Raw genomic sequence first — 17,703 nt, forward strand, 5'->3', positions numbered from 1 at the left:
AGTGACTTCAGCAGCAGAATCATATCCTCTTCCTCCTGCTTTCCAAGCTTACACAGTATTCTGGAACTGAAGTTTTTCAATGCCTTAAAGCTTAATTGAGGTGTGTCCCTCAGCCGGGGACGCCCCTCGTTCCCGAGAGCTCATTAGAGGCTTAGCTGGGTTCATGATCTGAGCATTTTGCAACAGATGACTTGTTTTGCCATCTGGCCGCAGAGACAACCTGTTCTGTGCAGGACACGTGAGGTCTGAGAGACACCAAGGCAGTAAGGATGGGGCTTCCGTTTTATTCCTGTATCATGAGGCCAAGCAGACACTAAACATCACCTTAACGTTTCCCAAAGTGCACACAGCCTTCCCTTTGACTTGTATGATTTATCTCCATATTTTCCACTCATTGTGGCCAGGGAGAGGAAAACTGTGCGGCTTTGCTGTGCTCAGGAGTCTTTCATTTTAGCAGAAGGGGAGAAAGCCATTTGGAAATTTTATATTACCTGGCATGCAGGTCCAGCTCCTTGAGATGCCACCTTTTGAACAATACTGTGGGGCTGACACATCGAGCGTCCAGGAAGTGCTGGGAAGTATTGGCTCTTTTTGTATGTATTTACAAATTTACAGGAAATTTTCAAGTAATTTTACGTTCTGATTATAACACAGCCAATCTGTAGATTGAAGTGCTTCCGTTCCATTCTAGCAGACTGTACGTTAACACCATGCTGCTGCCTGGGAACCAATAAATACATCTATTTAGTTTTGCTTGAGTTGATGAAATAAATCAACAAAGTAAGTTAAAATTTTAAAACAGCTCCAATATTAATCTGAGAATACTTGAGTGGAAGAAATGGAGCGAGTTAGGCTGCATGCATATCTATAACGTTTCAGAATGTCTCTGTGAAAAGGTCTAGTGAAGTTATTTTCTAACATACTGGTGACTTGCGGTCTTTTTCAGTTGTTGGATTTGAAGTGCCAGACAAATTTGTCGTGGGATACGCCCTAGATTACAATGAATACTTTAGAGATTTGAACGTAAGTAATTTTTCCCCATGTGTTTTTGTCCATTTAAAGCTAGGGAGGAGGAAGGAAAGGAAATCTCCTAGCATCGCTCTCCCACTCCCGTAAATCACGCCTCACGTGCAAATCTGTTCCACTGGTGATGCAGAGATGAGAGCAAACCCTAGAGCAGCAGAACAGTGTTTTGGAGCTCTTAGGAACCTAAAATGCAGAGTGGAGGCTACACATCTCCTGTCAACGTGGAAATAGTGTGGAGTTTGTGAGAAGTTTCTTATCTTACCAGATGTCCGCAAAGAAGTAAATGCATTTGCTAATAAGAATCGGAGAAGAGAGACCTTGGAAGTTAAAAAGGGTTCACTTTTTGTTCTAAGTCCTTACTACTTCACCTGGGTCTCACCAACCTTACACCAGACACTGGGTGGGGTAATTAGAGGGAGGAGAAAGGCAATTTTGAGATTTTAGACAAAAAAAAGGCTTAAGTTGTGCTACATAAACAGTATCACAAGATTCTTCCGTGCTGAAACGTGTATAGCATGCTTGTATCTTTTTCAGAAGTGCTTTATTGAATACATGTGTAAACCATTGGTCTCTTACATTACTTTTCTAGCAGGAGCTTCTTGTTTCATTTTGTTGCAGCACATCTGTGTGATCAGCGAGACGGGGAAGCAGAAGTACAAAGCATGAAAGCAAATCCAAGCGCTACAACAACAGAGCTTTGAAATGTTTTGTTTACCGAGTCCTATCTTTCACAGGCTTCACTCTGGTACACCAGCTAAAATTGTAGAACACCCCAGCCCCATCGTCATACGCTTTCTATAATTTATTGCATGTACGCTATAAGATCTTGTTCATTTATATTTTAGAAATGCAAACAACTAGTGCGGTTCTGCACTCCTGATTTTGATTTGCACTACGACTCTACCGACTGTTGCTGCCCCTGGTTGGGTTGTGCCGTTTGTGAGCTCCAGAGTCTAACTCTTGCAGTGGTAAATTGCTTAAACCTCATCAACCCAGAACTGAAATAGTTCAAGTACTGTAAATGTAAAACATTTTATGATAGGGAAGTCTATTAGTAATATTTTTAAAATCTGTAATTTAAGTTTTATATTTTAATGCACAAATGTGATTGTGATTAATGGATAGTTGCACCTTTGGGTGTTATAAAGCATGAGGAGCAGCCAGTTACAGTATCTGTAATCTCCAAAGAGCTCGTTCAGATCTCCTGGAGTTGCCTTATTGCTTTAAAGGAAGGCTGGGTGAAAAATGTCTCTTTTTTTCTTTGTATTTTAAAGGAGGTGAACGACAGAACAGAATGTTTCAAGTCTAGTTTTAGTTAAGCTGCCTGTTTCTGTTAGATCTTTTTTTCTTTAAAAGTATCCATCAGCCAGTGGAATTGCCTTTTAAATTTAAACAATTTTAATATATTTGTGAAAAAGTATTGTAATGTTTACTTTATAAGATCTACAAAACAAAGTACTTTAAATAAAGGCTGTCTCTTTAAAATAAGCCCCATACATTTATGCCACTCATTCTGTATATTAAAATGCTTTTGAAGTTTTCTCCTCAGTAATATTTTTTGTAAGTGTTTCTGACAGTGGAGACAGACTCTACATTTTTTATCTTTATAGAGCTTTTGGTTAACATTATCCTGTCTACAGGAGAGATGATAAAGTGCTGAGGGAAAACACTGAAACACTTGCATGTTCTGTAACCAAACCTGATTTCAGAGACAATGGTTAACGCACTGTCCTTTGTTCTGTTTTGGCAAAAACAAAGAGTGGAGATTATAGATGTTCATTAAACATATACACATGAAAAAAAACCAAACAAACAGCCATTTTGTAAGTAATCATTTGGGTTTATTTCACTAACACCTCTGTTCGTGTCGAGTTTAATTCTAACCAAGTCAGCCCGTCTCACACCTCGTCCTTGGGCCGTGCGTTTCAGTCCCTTCCCTTACACGTTCTTGTACTTCTGACACTGTGTGCTCAGATGTGATGCTGCTCAGTGCTAAATACGCAATGAAGTGTTTGCCAGCCTGTTTTGACGGATTTTTCTGTGGTTTCGAAGTTTGGGTTGTGTTTCTGAACCTGTCCAAGTACTGTGTGTTGTTATCTATCCACGGTGTGTTCACTTACAACTGTAGTAGTTAGTAGCAGACCTACAACATAAATAGCTTACACAGTGAATTTAGATCAAATGACCACAATGTGTAGATCTGTATGTAAATCAAAGTTCTCATTAGCAAATACTAGAACACTGGTTGTGATTATACTGTACTTATGCAATGTTATAATTAATGTTCCAAAGAGCTTTTATAAATGTGCTATGGCGACTAATTGTATTTCTCCATGTCCTAAATAATATTTACATATAAGCCTTTTCAAGAACCTGTGCTGTCCCTGGGATGACTTATTGCAAAAATACATGATGCATCTCCAAGAAGAGGAAACACAAAAGCAACATAGGAAAACAGAAACCCACTGGAGAATTATTACATCTGTTCAAGTTTTCTCTAGTTCTGCTTGAACTTGCGGTCTAATCTTAAAAAGCAGTGTTTCTTCCAACCTTCTTAGTGTTTCCTGCTTCGTGGTGTGTTTTTAAATAAATTAATGGCACCTGAAGATCACACTGGAGGGGAGACTTAGAAGTACCTATTTGCACATGAAAACACTGAGAATCGATATTCAGTATCTTTTAGGACTAAACCCTTAAATGAGTTTATCCTGAAATGTTTTCCTGTCTTGGTTAAGATGGTTATTGAAATGCTGTGATTTGGGAAGGGGAGGAGAGGTTTAGTCATAACAGGGGGTTTAATCTTCCGAACCGTAGCTGAGCTGTGGGAATTCCTGGTCTGCCGGGGGTAGGAGTTGGAACTGCACGAACACGTGAACGTGGTGTAGTCACGGGAGAGGTTGGGAAGATCCTCCCGAGCTGCACCGACCCCAGGAGCAACGCTGCCCTTGGCCAACAAACCTCGCCTGCGTCTGATGGAAAAGGTTGATACTTAATATAAAACTCTTCCTGTATATTCCCACATTTCTAATGGGGATGGGCATTTTTAAATGTTTTCCTTGCGTTTCCTTCACACGGGCACTTGACAGGTGGAGTTTATCACCCCAGGGGGCTTCCGCGTTCAAAAGCTTTTGGTAATCTGTGAAAATTGTTCAGAGAAGTCACCCGCTCCCTTGCCCTTGCTAAAACAGTTCCAACACATTGCAACCTTTTACAGCACCTGTGCGTGCACCACAGGAAGGTAAAGTCTCACTTGAAAAAAGCTGAAAATGCAATCATTAGGTTTTATTCAGCAATTTTGGTTGAAAGACTGGGTATTTGGTCACACCTCTGAAAGTTAAATGCCAACTTTATGCAACCCAGACATGTACTGTTAAAAGATTATGAAAGCACAGAGAAAAATCCTGTATTTGAACATTTATGTGGCATTTGAAATTCATTATAGCTCCACATTTTATGAATCACAAACGTATGCTGGGAAAATAATGTTGAATATCTAGGCTTTAATGCACCATCTCGCCCCGTGACATCTGGCGTTTCTGCACGCGGCGATGACCCGCCTGCCTGGCTTGGTACCGCACGTGTTTGGAGAGTTTGTTCTTCTTGCTTTGAATTCACGCTGATGAGAAGCTAAAGCGCTCCAGACAGAGCTGGGAGCTGCAGTTAAAGGTCTTTCTGAGGACTGAGCTGGCAAGTTCACTCGGGAGTTGTGAATCCTGGTTTTGAAAATCGAGACAAACGTGGATCTTGAAGTTGCCTTGTGATTGTACACCCTGACTGGTGAAATGGGGGTGGTGTTGCACTGCCTGCTGTGCTCTGACGATGCTGCTCAGCACCCACTGATCCAGCAGCAAGGATCTGACACGACTTGGGGGAGCTGGTTACTCTCAGTTCATTGAAGGGCTGTTCCTGCCATCTCTGATTGCCTTTAACTCAGGTTGCACCTTGCAAGATCAGATCTCAAATGAGTACAATCACTTTTATAAACAAATTGAACATTAACGTTGTCTTTTTTTTTCTTTTTTCCTTCTTGTAGTGGTGAAGGAGCTGATTTGATTTCACAAGCAGATACAGTCTGATGACTCTTCTGCTGAGGGAATGGCTTCCTAGCTCTGTGAAGAAGCTGATAAGGTCACCGTCATTACAGACACAGAGGCAAAGGGCCAGAAAACCACAAGGATTTGGGATGGTGTGAGAATTGCCAGTGAGGATTTTCATCCCTAGGGAAGCTGAGAAAGGGCTCATGCAATTACCAGGTGATAAAAGGCATGTGCAAGGTGTGTGTTGTGGATACATTTGGATGGCTGCAAACATATTTCTGCGTACAGCCTTTCCTGCAGGCTGCTTTACTCCCCTAAAACAACTGGTGACTTGGAACACCTCGAAAGGTGGAAATCCTTTCATAGCCAGGCAGGAGGGGCAGGTCTGTGATAAGTCAAGCAGCAGGTAGATTAACCTGCTCCACCAAGAGGCTGGTATTTCTCTAGCAACTGGTCATCAGTGGCATCTTTATTTTTTTCCTCCACTGTAACCAGAAAGGGAACCAAGCACCTCGTGTCTCTGCACCTCTCCAGGTTGCCCATAGCAAATCACTGTGTGTAGAAGCTGCAACCTGGGCATCAGGTGTGGGGTTTTATCCCAGACAGTCTGTGCTCTCCTATACTCCCCTTCATAAATGTAGTCAGGAAAATACCCCAATAGATAGTGTCTGTGTGTATACATAAGGAACCAGCTATTAAATAAGGAACCATCTACTTCCAACTCCATCCCCAGGTCTGTTAGGCTTCTTACCACTGGGTACCTGGTCCATGCCCTATTTACAACCCTGAAACCTCAGGAACACCGCTGGAAATGCTACAGGATTGCCTTTGGAAGAGACTTAGACAAAACTGGGTTCTCCTACAATATTTTGCTATGCACAGCAGTGAAGTAACCGTGTTTATTCCACCCGTTCCCACCTGCCGCTGCCGCGCTGTGTCTCCTCTGGGTTTTGCAGGGTGGAGGTGCCGGTGCCGTGCACGTTGTGCGGATGCTGCCTGGGGCCGGGTTTGCTGCTCCTGCCATGGGACTTGTCACCAGCACGGGCTGTTGGCTTCGCTGTCCTGCAGTTGGGAGAGGGATAAAATCCTTGTCCCCGGGAACACTCTCTCTGGGGACAGAGGAAATGCGCTGCCTTCCCTGTGCTTCCCGCTGGGTGACCCGCGGGGCTCGGCAAGCGCCAGAGCAGCGATGCCGGTGTTGATGCTTCGCTGGGATGTTGTTGATGCTTCGCTTGCCTGTTCCCTGTCTGAGGGGCTGGGGCTGACAAAGCCGCCCTCAGGCAGGGAGGAGGGGACGGGGAGGGGGTGTGTGTGCTTTTAAATATGCATTGCAGTGCCTTTATCAGCTCTTCTCTCCCCAGTTTCCTTTCTTGACAATTTTTTGTCTCTTCCATTCACAAAATGCCCAACATCAACTGGAGAATACAAAATACTACGTAGGGATATCCTAATACATCTGTTCTACAAATAGAAATATCTCCTTACGCTTGCAATTAAAAACCATCTTGTGCTTCCTAGTACAGAATAACCACAAATCCCCTTCTTGTCTCGATGTGTCTTCCACACCACCTCGTCCCCCATCAGACTGTGCTTCGCAGCCCTGCACACCCAAAGCGTTTCTTTGCAGCGTGAGGGGAAAGCTATTTTCTCTCGCAGAACATATGGCATGGGAACTCACTTTGGACAGTTTATAAATGAATATATGCTCTACTTGAATCCTATTTTGAGTCACCTTCAATATTATGTTATTGAACAGCACACAAGAATCGATTTATGTCAGAAATTGCTGAGACCAAAGTTTTACACTTTGCTTTAGAAACATAAAGACTTGAATTTTCCTTCCCTTTGGTGAGTTTGTTGCCAAGACCCACTGAGTCATCAGGACGCCGGCACCGTCATTTGCTCTGGTCATCGCACACCTACCTAGGCAGATTTTGCCGTTTTTTTGCGGTTTTGCATCAAAGATACTGGCTGCTTCCCAGCTGCACAACTGGGTACACAGAGTCAGTCAAAATTACCCTTGCTAAGAGACAGCAAGACATATAAATTGTTTCTTCTCCTCCGTAGTGCAAAGAGCAGGACCTGAACGTATTCACACCCAGCACTGGGAGCTGCTGTGGTGCAAGGAACAGCACAAACACCTACCAAACCCATCCTGGCTCGGAGCAGGAAAAGCAGCTGAGGTGGGTGGGCAAGAAGTGCAAGGAAAGCAAGATAATGCTGGATACCACAATGAGCTGCTAACCTTTGCCAAAAATTCCTTTTGCATCAAAGGAGGCGAGCAGGAAAATACTGAAGGTAGATAAGGTGGCTTTTGGGGTTGCTTTTCTAGTGTTTACAGGAATCTGCAACACCTCATTTGGCTCCCACAGCACCGTCTCTCTAACGGAGGCACCTGGTGCTGTGAGCAGAGTAACGTAACCCCGCTCTGAGTACGTAACCCTGCTCTGAGTACGTGGGAGGGTTTCGGGATGAGTGAAATTGAAAAGATTGGTGTAGAAGTGTGTGATTCCCAAGCACATCCAGTGTCATCTCCTCAACACAGCAGCCCCGCAGTGGTGTAAGGATGTGCTGCAGGGAACCTGCCACAGGGAACTGTTGCCTTCCAGCTTCAGAAAATCACACCAAAAACTACTGAGGAAGATCAAAGATCTTTCCTCCACCGTGGCCACATGTTCCCGATGCAGCAGACTTCACATTCAAACAACAAAACATACATCTTTACCCTACGCAAACAGAAGTCCCCCAATCTGCTTTGCACGGCTGCACAGCGCCCGCGAGCAGGGGCCCCGGGACTCAGGCAGACCAGCGATGTCTATTGTGGTGGGTCTGGTTTTTGTTCCCCCCTGCAGTGGTTTGTGCTCAAATGCAGTAGTGAAGTCAACCTGCAGACACGTTGAGGGCAAACTTCTACATTTAACGAAAAGCAATGACAGGAGCTCCCCCAGCTCCTTGGACAGAAAAGCTCTGCTAGACACCTGCACCCCAGGGCTTTCTGTATAATAACTGGCAACATCCTGAAATATTCGGAGCAGAGACAGGCTCACAGGGCACCCAGGAGCAGCAGAGGGGATGCTGTGATGGATATGAAGCCTCATGCCATGCCCTCAGCCCCCGTCCCACATCCCCAACCATGGCACATCCATCCCCCGGAGCTGCGGTCAGGCAGGGACCGTCCCACGGCTCGGTGCCGCTGTCCCAGCCTTTTTCTGCCTCTCCTGGGACCATTTTTTTTCCCCACTTGGCTTGATTCAGCCTCTAACTGATCTGCTTGCCCGCTGCTTTGAAAACTGCGCGGTGCTTTTACTCCCCTGCTACTGTCTGGTTGTTTTGCTGCTGGCAGGAGACTGAGGCCTGAAAGCGGTTTTAGCAAGAGTCTATTTGTGAAAGAGGTGGAAATCTCTTTTCTAGCTAAGATCAAACTGATCGCAACAAAGAGATCTAAAAAGGAGGAATAAACCCGATTTTTAACTCTTAACACTCCACCTATAAATGCCAACAGAAAACTTTTGCAAAAAAAGAATCTCATGTGACATTAATAACAGCATAGAAGTACAGAATTCATCACTTTACTGACCAATTTCCCCATAAATCAAGTTATTAAGTTGTTTTCCTGAAGGAAAGCAATATTTTACATGGCGATTACAGGCTTGACTTGTAGAAAACAGGAATAAACGGTTTAACAGGCACAAGTGAAATACCAATGTCTGATCTGAAATGGGTTGGTTTTGCGTCCAAATATCGTGATTTTGACCCGTTTGTGGGCAGAGGCTCTAAAAAGCTGCTCCACACACCTTTTGCACCTCCTGGGCTAGGAAAACATTGTGTGCTGGGGGGTCCCATGTGCCCAGCTCCTGGGGGTACTGGTACTCACCCCACAGACCGGGAGCTGCGATTAAGCTGTAAATCAACAAGAGGACATTTCCCCCACCCCACGGCTATTGACTGTGATTTATTATTTCCCAAAAATAGCAGTAAAAACAAATGTTTGGGGATTCACAGCCAGCAGCGCCCAACAGGAGACTGCAGATGGGGGCTGTCAATGCTGCAGCACCACTGCAGGACACGGGATGGCGAGAAGAGATGCTTGACAAGGAAAGCACCATCCCATCCCTTCCCTTCCCAGGAGCATCCCCAATTCTATGCTGGCCCCTGTGGCCATTCTTCGCTCCCACCTGGGCTGAGAAGCTGGAGATGGCGATATCCCAAGGGCAGAACTGGAGAAAACACCCTTTCACCTGAGGGTTCAGCTCACTCCAGAGCTCACTGCTGAGGTGATGGGTCTGCAGTCAAGCCCCCAGGCTCTCCAGGACCTGCAGACCCACCAAACTCTTCCCAAGTGCTGCCAAATGTTGGCTATCGTCCGCTGGCAGCCCCTCACCCTGGCCACGTCCCACCTGAGTACCCCAACAGTGGCTGGGGAAAGATGTTTCCTTCACATGGTTCCCTCTGGAGCAACCCAGGAACAAAGCATCCCTCCTTCTTCCCACCCAGCTGAAGCTCTGGTCCCCATGTCCCCACCAGTCCTCACACGCCCACCATGTCCCCCACACCCCCAGGTGATGCTGGGGAAGGGCTTGGCAGCATTTCCCAGCCCTGGCAGTGCTCCCTGCCTGCTTCATCCCTGGGACAGGGCATCGTGTACCCACCAGCACAGGGGTGTCAGGGTGCAGCCCCCTCCCCATTAACGACACCAAGCCCTCGTTCGTTGCTGCCTCCGCAGTGGTTTATTGGTGTGGGAGACAAGAGCCCAAAGCAGGAGGGTGGAAGGTACTGTGGGGTGCCGAGGGGGCACCCCGAGAGCCAGAGCCCTGGCTCCTGGGGCAGGGACCGATTTCCAGCCTCACTAAAGCAGCAATGCAATACTGGAGAGCAACAGGCAATCCCAAACTCCAGTATTTACGTGCTGCTAGAGCACTGCTGACAGCTCTGCATCCCAGTGCCTCGTCACTGCCTCCAGACCCCCCTTTCACCCCAAACACAGGGAAACAAAGTACCTGGCTGATCCTTTGCTGGGGAAAGGACGGGAGAGCAAGAGGTGCGGGGCGAGGCGCCAGCTGAAGGCACGGTGCCCCAGCCAACGCTGGCCATGCCCATGTTGGAGAACAAAAGGAGCTATGAGTCCTTCCTACCTGCAGGGCCAGCCCCGCTGAGACACACACACAAACTCATGGGGAATGTATTTGTCGCTGCGAAGGATGTGCACAGAGAAAAGCGCCAAGAAAACTTATCTACACGTACCTGTTCAACTGAACTAAAGAGATACATGGGAATGCGTTAGCTTCCACATCTATGATAACCAGAAGCTCATTTTCTTGTCTTATCCTTGAGGTAATGAGGCAGCCCAGAATGGTCTGTATCTCCTTGTCCCTACAAACCATGATGTGCTGCTACATCTCCTCAAAGCCCACTGAATGTTGACATTCCAAATGATATTTTGAATAGATATATATATTTTTTAACCATGATATAAGGTACTGAAGAACACTCTACAATGAAGACATTTAACATGCATGCATTACCATCACGAGACATTTTTTCCTTCCCAGGCGCTGTCAGAAAGTCTGTAACTATAAGAGAACAAGAAGTTACACAGTGCAAACAAACCAGTTTCAGATACAAAATCAGAAATAAACTGTGTGTGTCCCCCCCAAAAAAAATCCAGGTCTCAGCAAATCCCTTTCGCAGCAGATCCCACAGACCTTCCTGGCCCTTCCAGTCTCTGGGGAAATGTTACCTTGTCCTTTTCCTCTTAGGGGCTGCTGAACATCAAGGACTTTCCAAGAGTCGCAATGTTAACATTTAAATCCAGATTCCAACAGTTCAAACCTTTAAAGTTCTCCTTAAAATATTTTTTTATTTGACTTTTGAGAAACCTAAAATACCACCTTTTTTTTTTTTTTTTTTTTAAGCTTGATTACTTACTATTTCAATGGACAAACCTTATGTGACCAGAAATTAAAGACACCCTGGAAGTTCCTGGCCTCCCCTGCCCGCAGGCAGCAGCCGGGGCACTGACGCGCCAGCCCAGGGCCGTGCAGACAGCCTGACATTTCTTGTGTTTCCTTTCCACTTTTCTTTCGCCCCCCAGTTATGTGACAACTTCCTTCAATTCATTTTCTTAAAAAGCAGCATCACAAAAAAAACCCCACAACAACAACAACAAAAAAAGCCCCTGAACAATGTCAGAAACGCCGCCGCCGTCAGTTCAAACGCTTGTGCCGTCCCCTCGCGCTGAACGCGTCAGTTTGTCCTCCTCCGGGTCCCTGCCTGTTTAGCAAACTTAAAAACAGGAATTTCAAAAGCTCTCGTGACCCATGCCAAACTATTGCAAATTTTAAATCAAATATTTGCCAACCAAAAAGCAGTATTTTTTTTCGCCACTTCAATGTCCTCAGTACCGACAGCACCAGGTCCAACTCTCCAATGAGTGATTGCTATTTACTGCAAAGAAGTCAGCAAGTACCCAGAGAAAGTTAAACCCGCACAAGCTAAAATGAAAAAACACATAATTTTACCATTAATTATTCCTGTAACAGTGTTTCGATTGACCGTGCCTGTATAGTCCTATTTCTATCAGCTCTTCAAGTGACTCAAACCCCAAAACAACAGCAAACACACTCAGCTCTAGAATCCATTTTGATTGTGTTTGAGGTTCAGGTTTTAATGAATGTTTTTATATATACATATACACGCACACATATATATAAAAACCACTATTTAGCCTCGTCCAACAAGGGGGGCAAGAGCTTTCTTCAGCAAGGAGGTGTTTCCAAAGCGTGGTTCAATACACCTCCACCTGCTTATTCTCTAGCACAGAGAGATCAACATTCACATCGAGTATTGGGCAAGTGGAAATTTGGGATAGGCAGTGAAATACGTATCTGAGAAAATATCCGTGCTTCTAACATGACAGCATTGTTATTTTAAGCAACAGAAAGTTCTGTGTTTTAATCATCCCCATCTCACGCTTTCGCTTCTTCCAGACTTAAGTTTGTGCTTTGTATTCTCAATATTTAATCAGGAGGACGGCAGCTGAGCAGGATGACCTACCTCAGTCTTTCCGAGGCATCATCTGCAGCGCCCAAGAAGGGACACGCATTTGGGAGGAACCTGCGTTTATCCCGAGGGACACAGATGCCGCAGGTATTTCGGAGCGGGCTGGGCACACAAACTCACCTTCCTAGCTCACCTGGAACGCTGGCACATCGGCTCCTTCTGCACTCACCCTCCCCGGGCACCAGGCCACCGCTGTTTCAATGGAACTAGGGAGCAACACACAGAAGGGGTTACCAGGTGCTCAGGGGCACCCCGTGCTTCGGGAAGGGGTCACCTCCCCGGGCACGCACAGATGGCTGTACATATTTTTAAAATTTGAGGGAAAAAAGAAATCTATTAAAATAAATCAAGTTTCCACTTTTGGATAGGGCAGACTGCGAAGCAGCACGTGAACAGACATCGCGCCCCACCCGTCCCCAATCCAGCTGCCGGGGACACCAGCACCGCTGCTGCCGGGAGCGGTACCCAAGGAGCAGGGGGAACCCCAAATCACAACCCTGGTGCTGCACAGGCCCTGCAGGCCCAAACCAGCAGGAGCTCTGGGGGCCCAAGAGGCTTAAAACAGCCACAGCAAGGGCAACCCATTGCTCCGGACAGAACAGATGCAAAGGAAGTATCTGATTTACACTGATTTTGGTGATAAACCACCCTGACATGTAAGATGCAGACAGGCTATTCGGAGGCTGGATTTTTTTTCTGGTGGCACTGTTGGGTGCTCAGCCTCTCCATGAGGGGGAGGCAGCTCCCCAGGGCACCCCCAGCCTTACAGCAGCACCCCAGCACAGCTGGGAACTGGGGGTCCCAAGTAGCAGAACTGCCCCAAAAGTTCCACCTTGATGCAAGAGCTCTTCTGCTGCCACAGGCTCCACACACCAGCTATTTCTGGAAATCGAGACTTCTACCCGCCATCTATATAAGCCAGACACCTACAGAGGTTTAATTAATTCCCCCAAACAATTGGAGGACTTGAATACACAGAAATCTATTAATGTAGTTCACAAAACAGTGCAACTGCTGCTTGCCAAGGTATATTGGGCAATTCAGTGAAAACCATCCCCCCCGCCACCCTAAGCCCAAACACACACAGAACTAAAATTCACCCTGAAATGCAGGGCTCCCTTAAAACACAACCCAGTCCCTCCTGACACTGCACAGATAAAAAGAAAAGAAAAAAAGGAAGAAGATAAAAAACCAAAAGTGAGAAAGAGCACCAAGGGAAAGGAAATAAATATACGAGCCCATGACAGGACGGATTTGCATACAGAACCTTCACCAACTCACTAACTTCAGGGCTAGGTAAACTCAATGACAAGTATTAGGCATTTCCTATATATGTAAAGCACAGAAAACAACAAAAAACCAAAACAAACAGAAAACCAACTCTGCTATCGAACAGTTTTTCAGGGGACATGAACAAACAAATCCTGAAGTCACTGTTCTCATCTGAAAGAAGAATAAAATAAAAAAAAAATAAAAAAGGCATTTACTATTTTACAAAAAGACGAAAATAGATCATCTCGTTACAGCTGGAGGTCTCAGACAGTAATTACTGAGACACAATTACGGTAACAAAATGAAAATACGGGGGTGAGTAGCACTACTGAAACACTTCATATCTGCCCGGGTCTGGAAAGAAAAATCACACCACTTTCATTCCTGCCTTCCTTTGAGTAACGAAATTCAAACAAAATTCACGTAATTAATATTTACAGATGTGGCTAATAGCTGGAATCAGCCCCAACGCTTGATCGACAACCACCACATGGTTCCAGCTATTACGTTTCGACAGGACTCGCCTCGCGGGGCTGCGGGAGAGAAACGACTATTAAAGGACGTGGGAACCGCACGGAGCCGCGGCGCTGGGGTGCGCGGGGGGACCTGCAGCCCATCTCCTCCGCACACACAGCACGAGGAAGGGAATCAACCTTACACGTTTCATCAAGCTGAGACTTCAGCCTGGGTGGGACAAAATAATCTATTTTCCTCCCATATGTCAAAGCTGTATGAGAGCAGATAATTTCTCACCCTTTATTATTAAAAATTTATTTTTTTTTCTCGCAGATTTACCCAGAAAAAAGGTCAGAGAAGTGGCACGTATTTCACATAAATAACAGCATGCTTGAGCTACATTTTAATTTTAGCACGGCGTACCTCTCGCACGTTAAACCGCACGACGTTAACGTGCTCTTAGGTGGGGCAGAACACCCGAAACCAAACCGCAGCTACAAAGGGCAAATTCAAATAATGCAAGAAATATTCGTTAACTTTACTCGATTCGAAACTCGACCCTGATATTGTTACGAGCGGGATCGACCGTATTTATCAAGACGGGGCTGTTAACACGAGGGAGAGCTACTGGTGCTCGCGAAGGCCTGCGGGGTAAGATGTCAACTTACAGTACTCCAGAAAACCAGTAAAATCCAGAGTAAAATTCCAGGATCCACAGTTTTTTCTCAACACTGCTGAGGAGAAGAAAAGTACGATGCTTCTCATTACTTCCATTTTTTTTGCATTGTCATCTTATCCAGTTTTAAAACACAAGAGACGGGTCTGGAAGCCTGACTCCTATAAAGTGTATTCGTTAAGAACAGAAGAAAAATAAATTGTCAGATGAGCATTAATTCAAAATGCACCAAGTGCACAGTATTTTTCTTTTTAATATTTGGGTCAGTTTGCCTGAAGCATTTACCCAAAGCTTCCCTCTTATTCTTCATTTATTACATTAGCAGTTGCAGTTTTACTGCATATCCCACCAAAGTGGATTAACTAAACACAGACTTCCACAGTTGATGGTGAGCACCGCAGTTCTTTGGATTTCTTCAGAGCAAAAGATGATGAAACTTGGCAGATGGTCCCTCACCTACACACGTACACAGGCGTACAACACACAATTTCTTTTTTCCTTTTTTTTTTGAGAGTAATTAATGTTTTAACCTTGGAAAACTCAGCACAGTAATTGTCTTTATGTACGTGACGCACGTGTGGGGAAAAATATTGCATTTAGGATCAATTAAAAAGGGAAAATCCCCCAGCACGGCGCATCGCTACCGCAGCTCACCCAGCGCAGCAAAGCTGCACTTGGAAGTCGGCCTTTGCCAGGATATTCAAATTTCCTGTACAAAGCAAGTAATCAGCAAGAGGGAAAAAATATATAAAATAGCAAAAGTTAGGTGTTGTTTAATTAAAAAAAAAAAAAAGTAATTATTTCGCTGCTTTTTTTTTTTTTGTTATACTGGTTGTTTGGGGTTTTTTTTAATGCATAAAACTATTTTCTCACGTGTGTCCGTTCGGCAGCAGGAGTGGGGGATGAGCACGGGTGGATGTGGGGGAGCTCAGGCCCCACGCCAGGACGCAGTGGGGCCGGCAGTCCGCCCCAGATTGCTTTAAAAAATAAAGGAGGAAAACGACTTAAAAAAGGGGGGGGGGGGGGAAGCCAAGCCGCAGCCACACCTGCGGGAGCGGCTCCCGCAACGAGAGAAAAAACTGCTAATAACAAAAAACTCATAAGGAAAAGGGGTCCGGGGGGTGGCCGGCGCCCCGCACCCACGTGGGAACCGTCCTCCCCCCGCGGGACGCGCGTTGCGCGGGGAAAGGCGCCGCTCCCGCCCTAACGGTCCGGCGGCGGGACCACCGCCCCGCCCGCCCTGTCACCGCCCGCTGCGTCACCGGCCGCTCCGCCGCCCCCCGGGGCCGCCGACCTCCACAAACCCCCCCGGGCCGCCTTTGTGCGTCGCCGCGCGGGCGGGCGGGGGGCGCTGGCGGTGCCGCCGCTCTCCCCACCCACCCCCCCCGCGCCCGCCGCAAAAAGTTTTTTTACGGCTTTTTCCCCCCCTCTTTTTCCTCCAAGTTTCTCCCGGGCCCGTGTGTGTGTGCCCACTCCACGGGGAGCGGTGCGACCCCGCCCACGGCGGCGCGGGGGAGGCGGCGGGAGGGACCGCGCCGTGTTCCCCCCGCTGCGTCCCGGCCGGCGGGCAGCGCAGCGCGCCCCGTCCCGCCGCCCCCTCCCCGTCGAGCCAAGCCGAGCCGGACCGGGCCGGGCCGGGCCGAGCCGAGCCGTCCCGCCCGCAGAGGGGAGAGGAGAAGAGGGGGGGGCGGCGGTTGGCCCTCCGCGGCGCCCCGGCCCCGCCGCCCTGCCCGCCCTCCCTCCTCACCTCCGAGTCCACTCGAAAATGGCGCCGAAACCGAAAAAACTTCGCAAATTTCATTGTAGGCGGTTGCAAAGGCTGCTGGGAGCGGGGGCGGTGGCAGCACCGCCCGCCGGGGCGGGACGGGGCCGGGCACGGGGCGGGGCGGGGCGGCCGCCGGGCTCCGTGCGGGACGGGACGGGACGGACCGGGCGATGCTCCCGCGGGGAGCCGGGCGGGCGGCTCCCGGTCCCGGCCGCGGTTGGGTTGGGGTTGAGCATCCCGATGGGTGCGGACACCGCCTCCTTTCGGAGCGCAGCCCCGCGGGTCGCGCCGGGGCCGGGGAAGCGGAGGCGGGAGGTGGTGATGGCCCCGGGGAGGTGGATTCACCTGCCCCTGGCTCCGGTGCCACGGCGGTGCCATCAGGACCGTGAGAGCGGGGTGAGCCAGGGCTCCGCGGCGGCACAAAGCTGCGTGCAGGACAAAACCATCCCCGGGGGAAAACATAAATAACTTGCAAGAGCTGCGCAGGATTGATGGGGAAGCTCCGCTTTGCCCTTCGTGCAAACAGCCTCCTTCCACTGCCTCTCCCCTCTGTGGTTTATGGCCTCACGTAAACTGTCCAGGGGAGGGATGATGCTTTTTCAGTCCTACTTGGGTGAAAAAAATGATTTTTTTTTTTTTTTTTTTTTTTTGTTATTTGGCGTGTGCTTCTGTCCACACACTGTGCACGATACCAGACTGAGGTTTATGATTTCTTTTTCCTCCCCACTACTGTGACCTGAGTTCTCCACAAACACTGATCTGCAGCTGTTCCCCCACCCGCAGGCTCAGGAGATGTTCCCTGCCATGCTCCCGTGCACGGTGGGCACAGCTTCATCACCTGCCCAGAGCCACACAGCAGAGAGGGCAGCAGGATTTTGGGGCCCACATCCTGGGTGCAGACTGGTACCACGAGACACTTGCGAGGAAAACAGGTGGTTTAGAGACATGGTTTTCTGAAGATTTTTGAATCTTAAGAGCCAGAGCTTGGGAGGATGGTGATTTGTGCAAGCTGAGGCCTGGGGAAAAGCGACACTGGGGCAGAGCAGACCCTTCCCAAGGGAGAACCCGGGTCTGGAAGTTGGGTACTTCCAGGTTTGTGGTGTCCATCACTGGGAATGGGCAAAGCTGTGAAGTCTCCTATTGACTTGGTGGGTTCGTAATCTTCACGTTGCAGTTTTTACTTTTACTCCCACCCCAAACAACAACAACAAAAAAAACCCCCAAACCCTGTTGCTATATAATTGCTCGGTTCTCACAGATGAGCAGTGAAGCTCAATTAATTACACTTTGTGGAGTGCTGCTGATCCTCTGATGGAAACATGTAAGGGCAAAACACTATTGTTTTGCAACTTACAAAAGCTGATAAGAGCGGTGAAAATGGAAAAAGCCTTTACCACCGAAAGGTATTACGG

General features: G+C 47.6%; 1 protein-coding gene and 1 long non-coding RNA gene across 8 annotated transcripts in view; one reads left to right on the plus strand and one right to left on the minus strand.

The window, feature by feature from the left end:
• Window positions 1-5,025, plus strand: part of HPRT1 (hypoxanthine phosphoribosyltransferase 1) — a 20,143-nt gene extending 15,118 nt beyond the window's left edge. The window contains exons 8-9 of one of the 3 annotated variants that reach the window (XM_071813561.1): window positions 947-1,023; window positions 1,616-5,025. In XM_071813561.1, the coding sequence (XP_071669662.1) occupies window positions 947-1,023; window positions 1,616-1,657 (119 nt within the window). In that variant the 3' untranslated portion in view covers window positions 1,658-5,025. The remainder of the gene's footprint in view (window positions 1-946; window positions 1,024-1,615) is intronic. The other 2 variants (XM_071813562.1, XM_065846936.2) reach the window with 2 other exon arrangements.
• LOC139828851 (uncharacterized) lies at window positions 3,927-16,328 on the minus strand. Of its 5 annotated transcripts, none has more exons than XR_011740896.1 (4): window positions 10,586-16,260; window positions 5,982-6,125; window positions 4,098-5,146; window positions 3,927-4,050 (listed from the first exon to the last, which is right to left on the minus strand). It is a non-coding gene; the product is annotated as an uncharacterized lncRNA (long non-coding RNA). The 5 variants fall into 5 exon arrangements; XR_011740899.1 differs by lacking the exon at window positions 3,927-4,050 and adding an exon at window positions 16,274-16,328 and having other exon boundaries at window positions 4,986-5,146; window positions 10,586-14,687; XR_011740900.1 differs by lacking the exon at window positions 3,927-4,050 and having other exon boundaries at window positions 4,986-5,146; window positions 10,586-14,687; window positions 15,400-15,915.
• Window positions 16,329-17,703: the final 1,375 nt, after the last annotated feature.

The sequence above is a fragment of the Patagioenas fasciata genome, chromosome 11 (assembly GCF_037038585.1).
Source record: "Patagioenas fasciata isolate bPatFas1 chromosome 11, bPatFas1.hap1, whole genome shotgun sequence".
Taxonomy (NCBI): Eukaryota; Metazoa; Chordata; class Aves; order Columbiformes; family Columbidae; genus Patagioenas; species Patagioenas fasciata.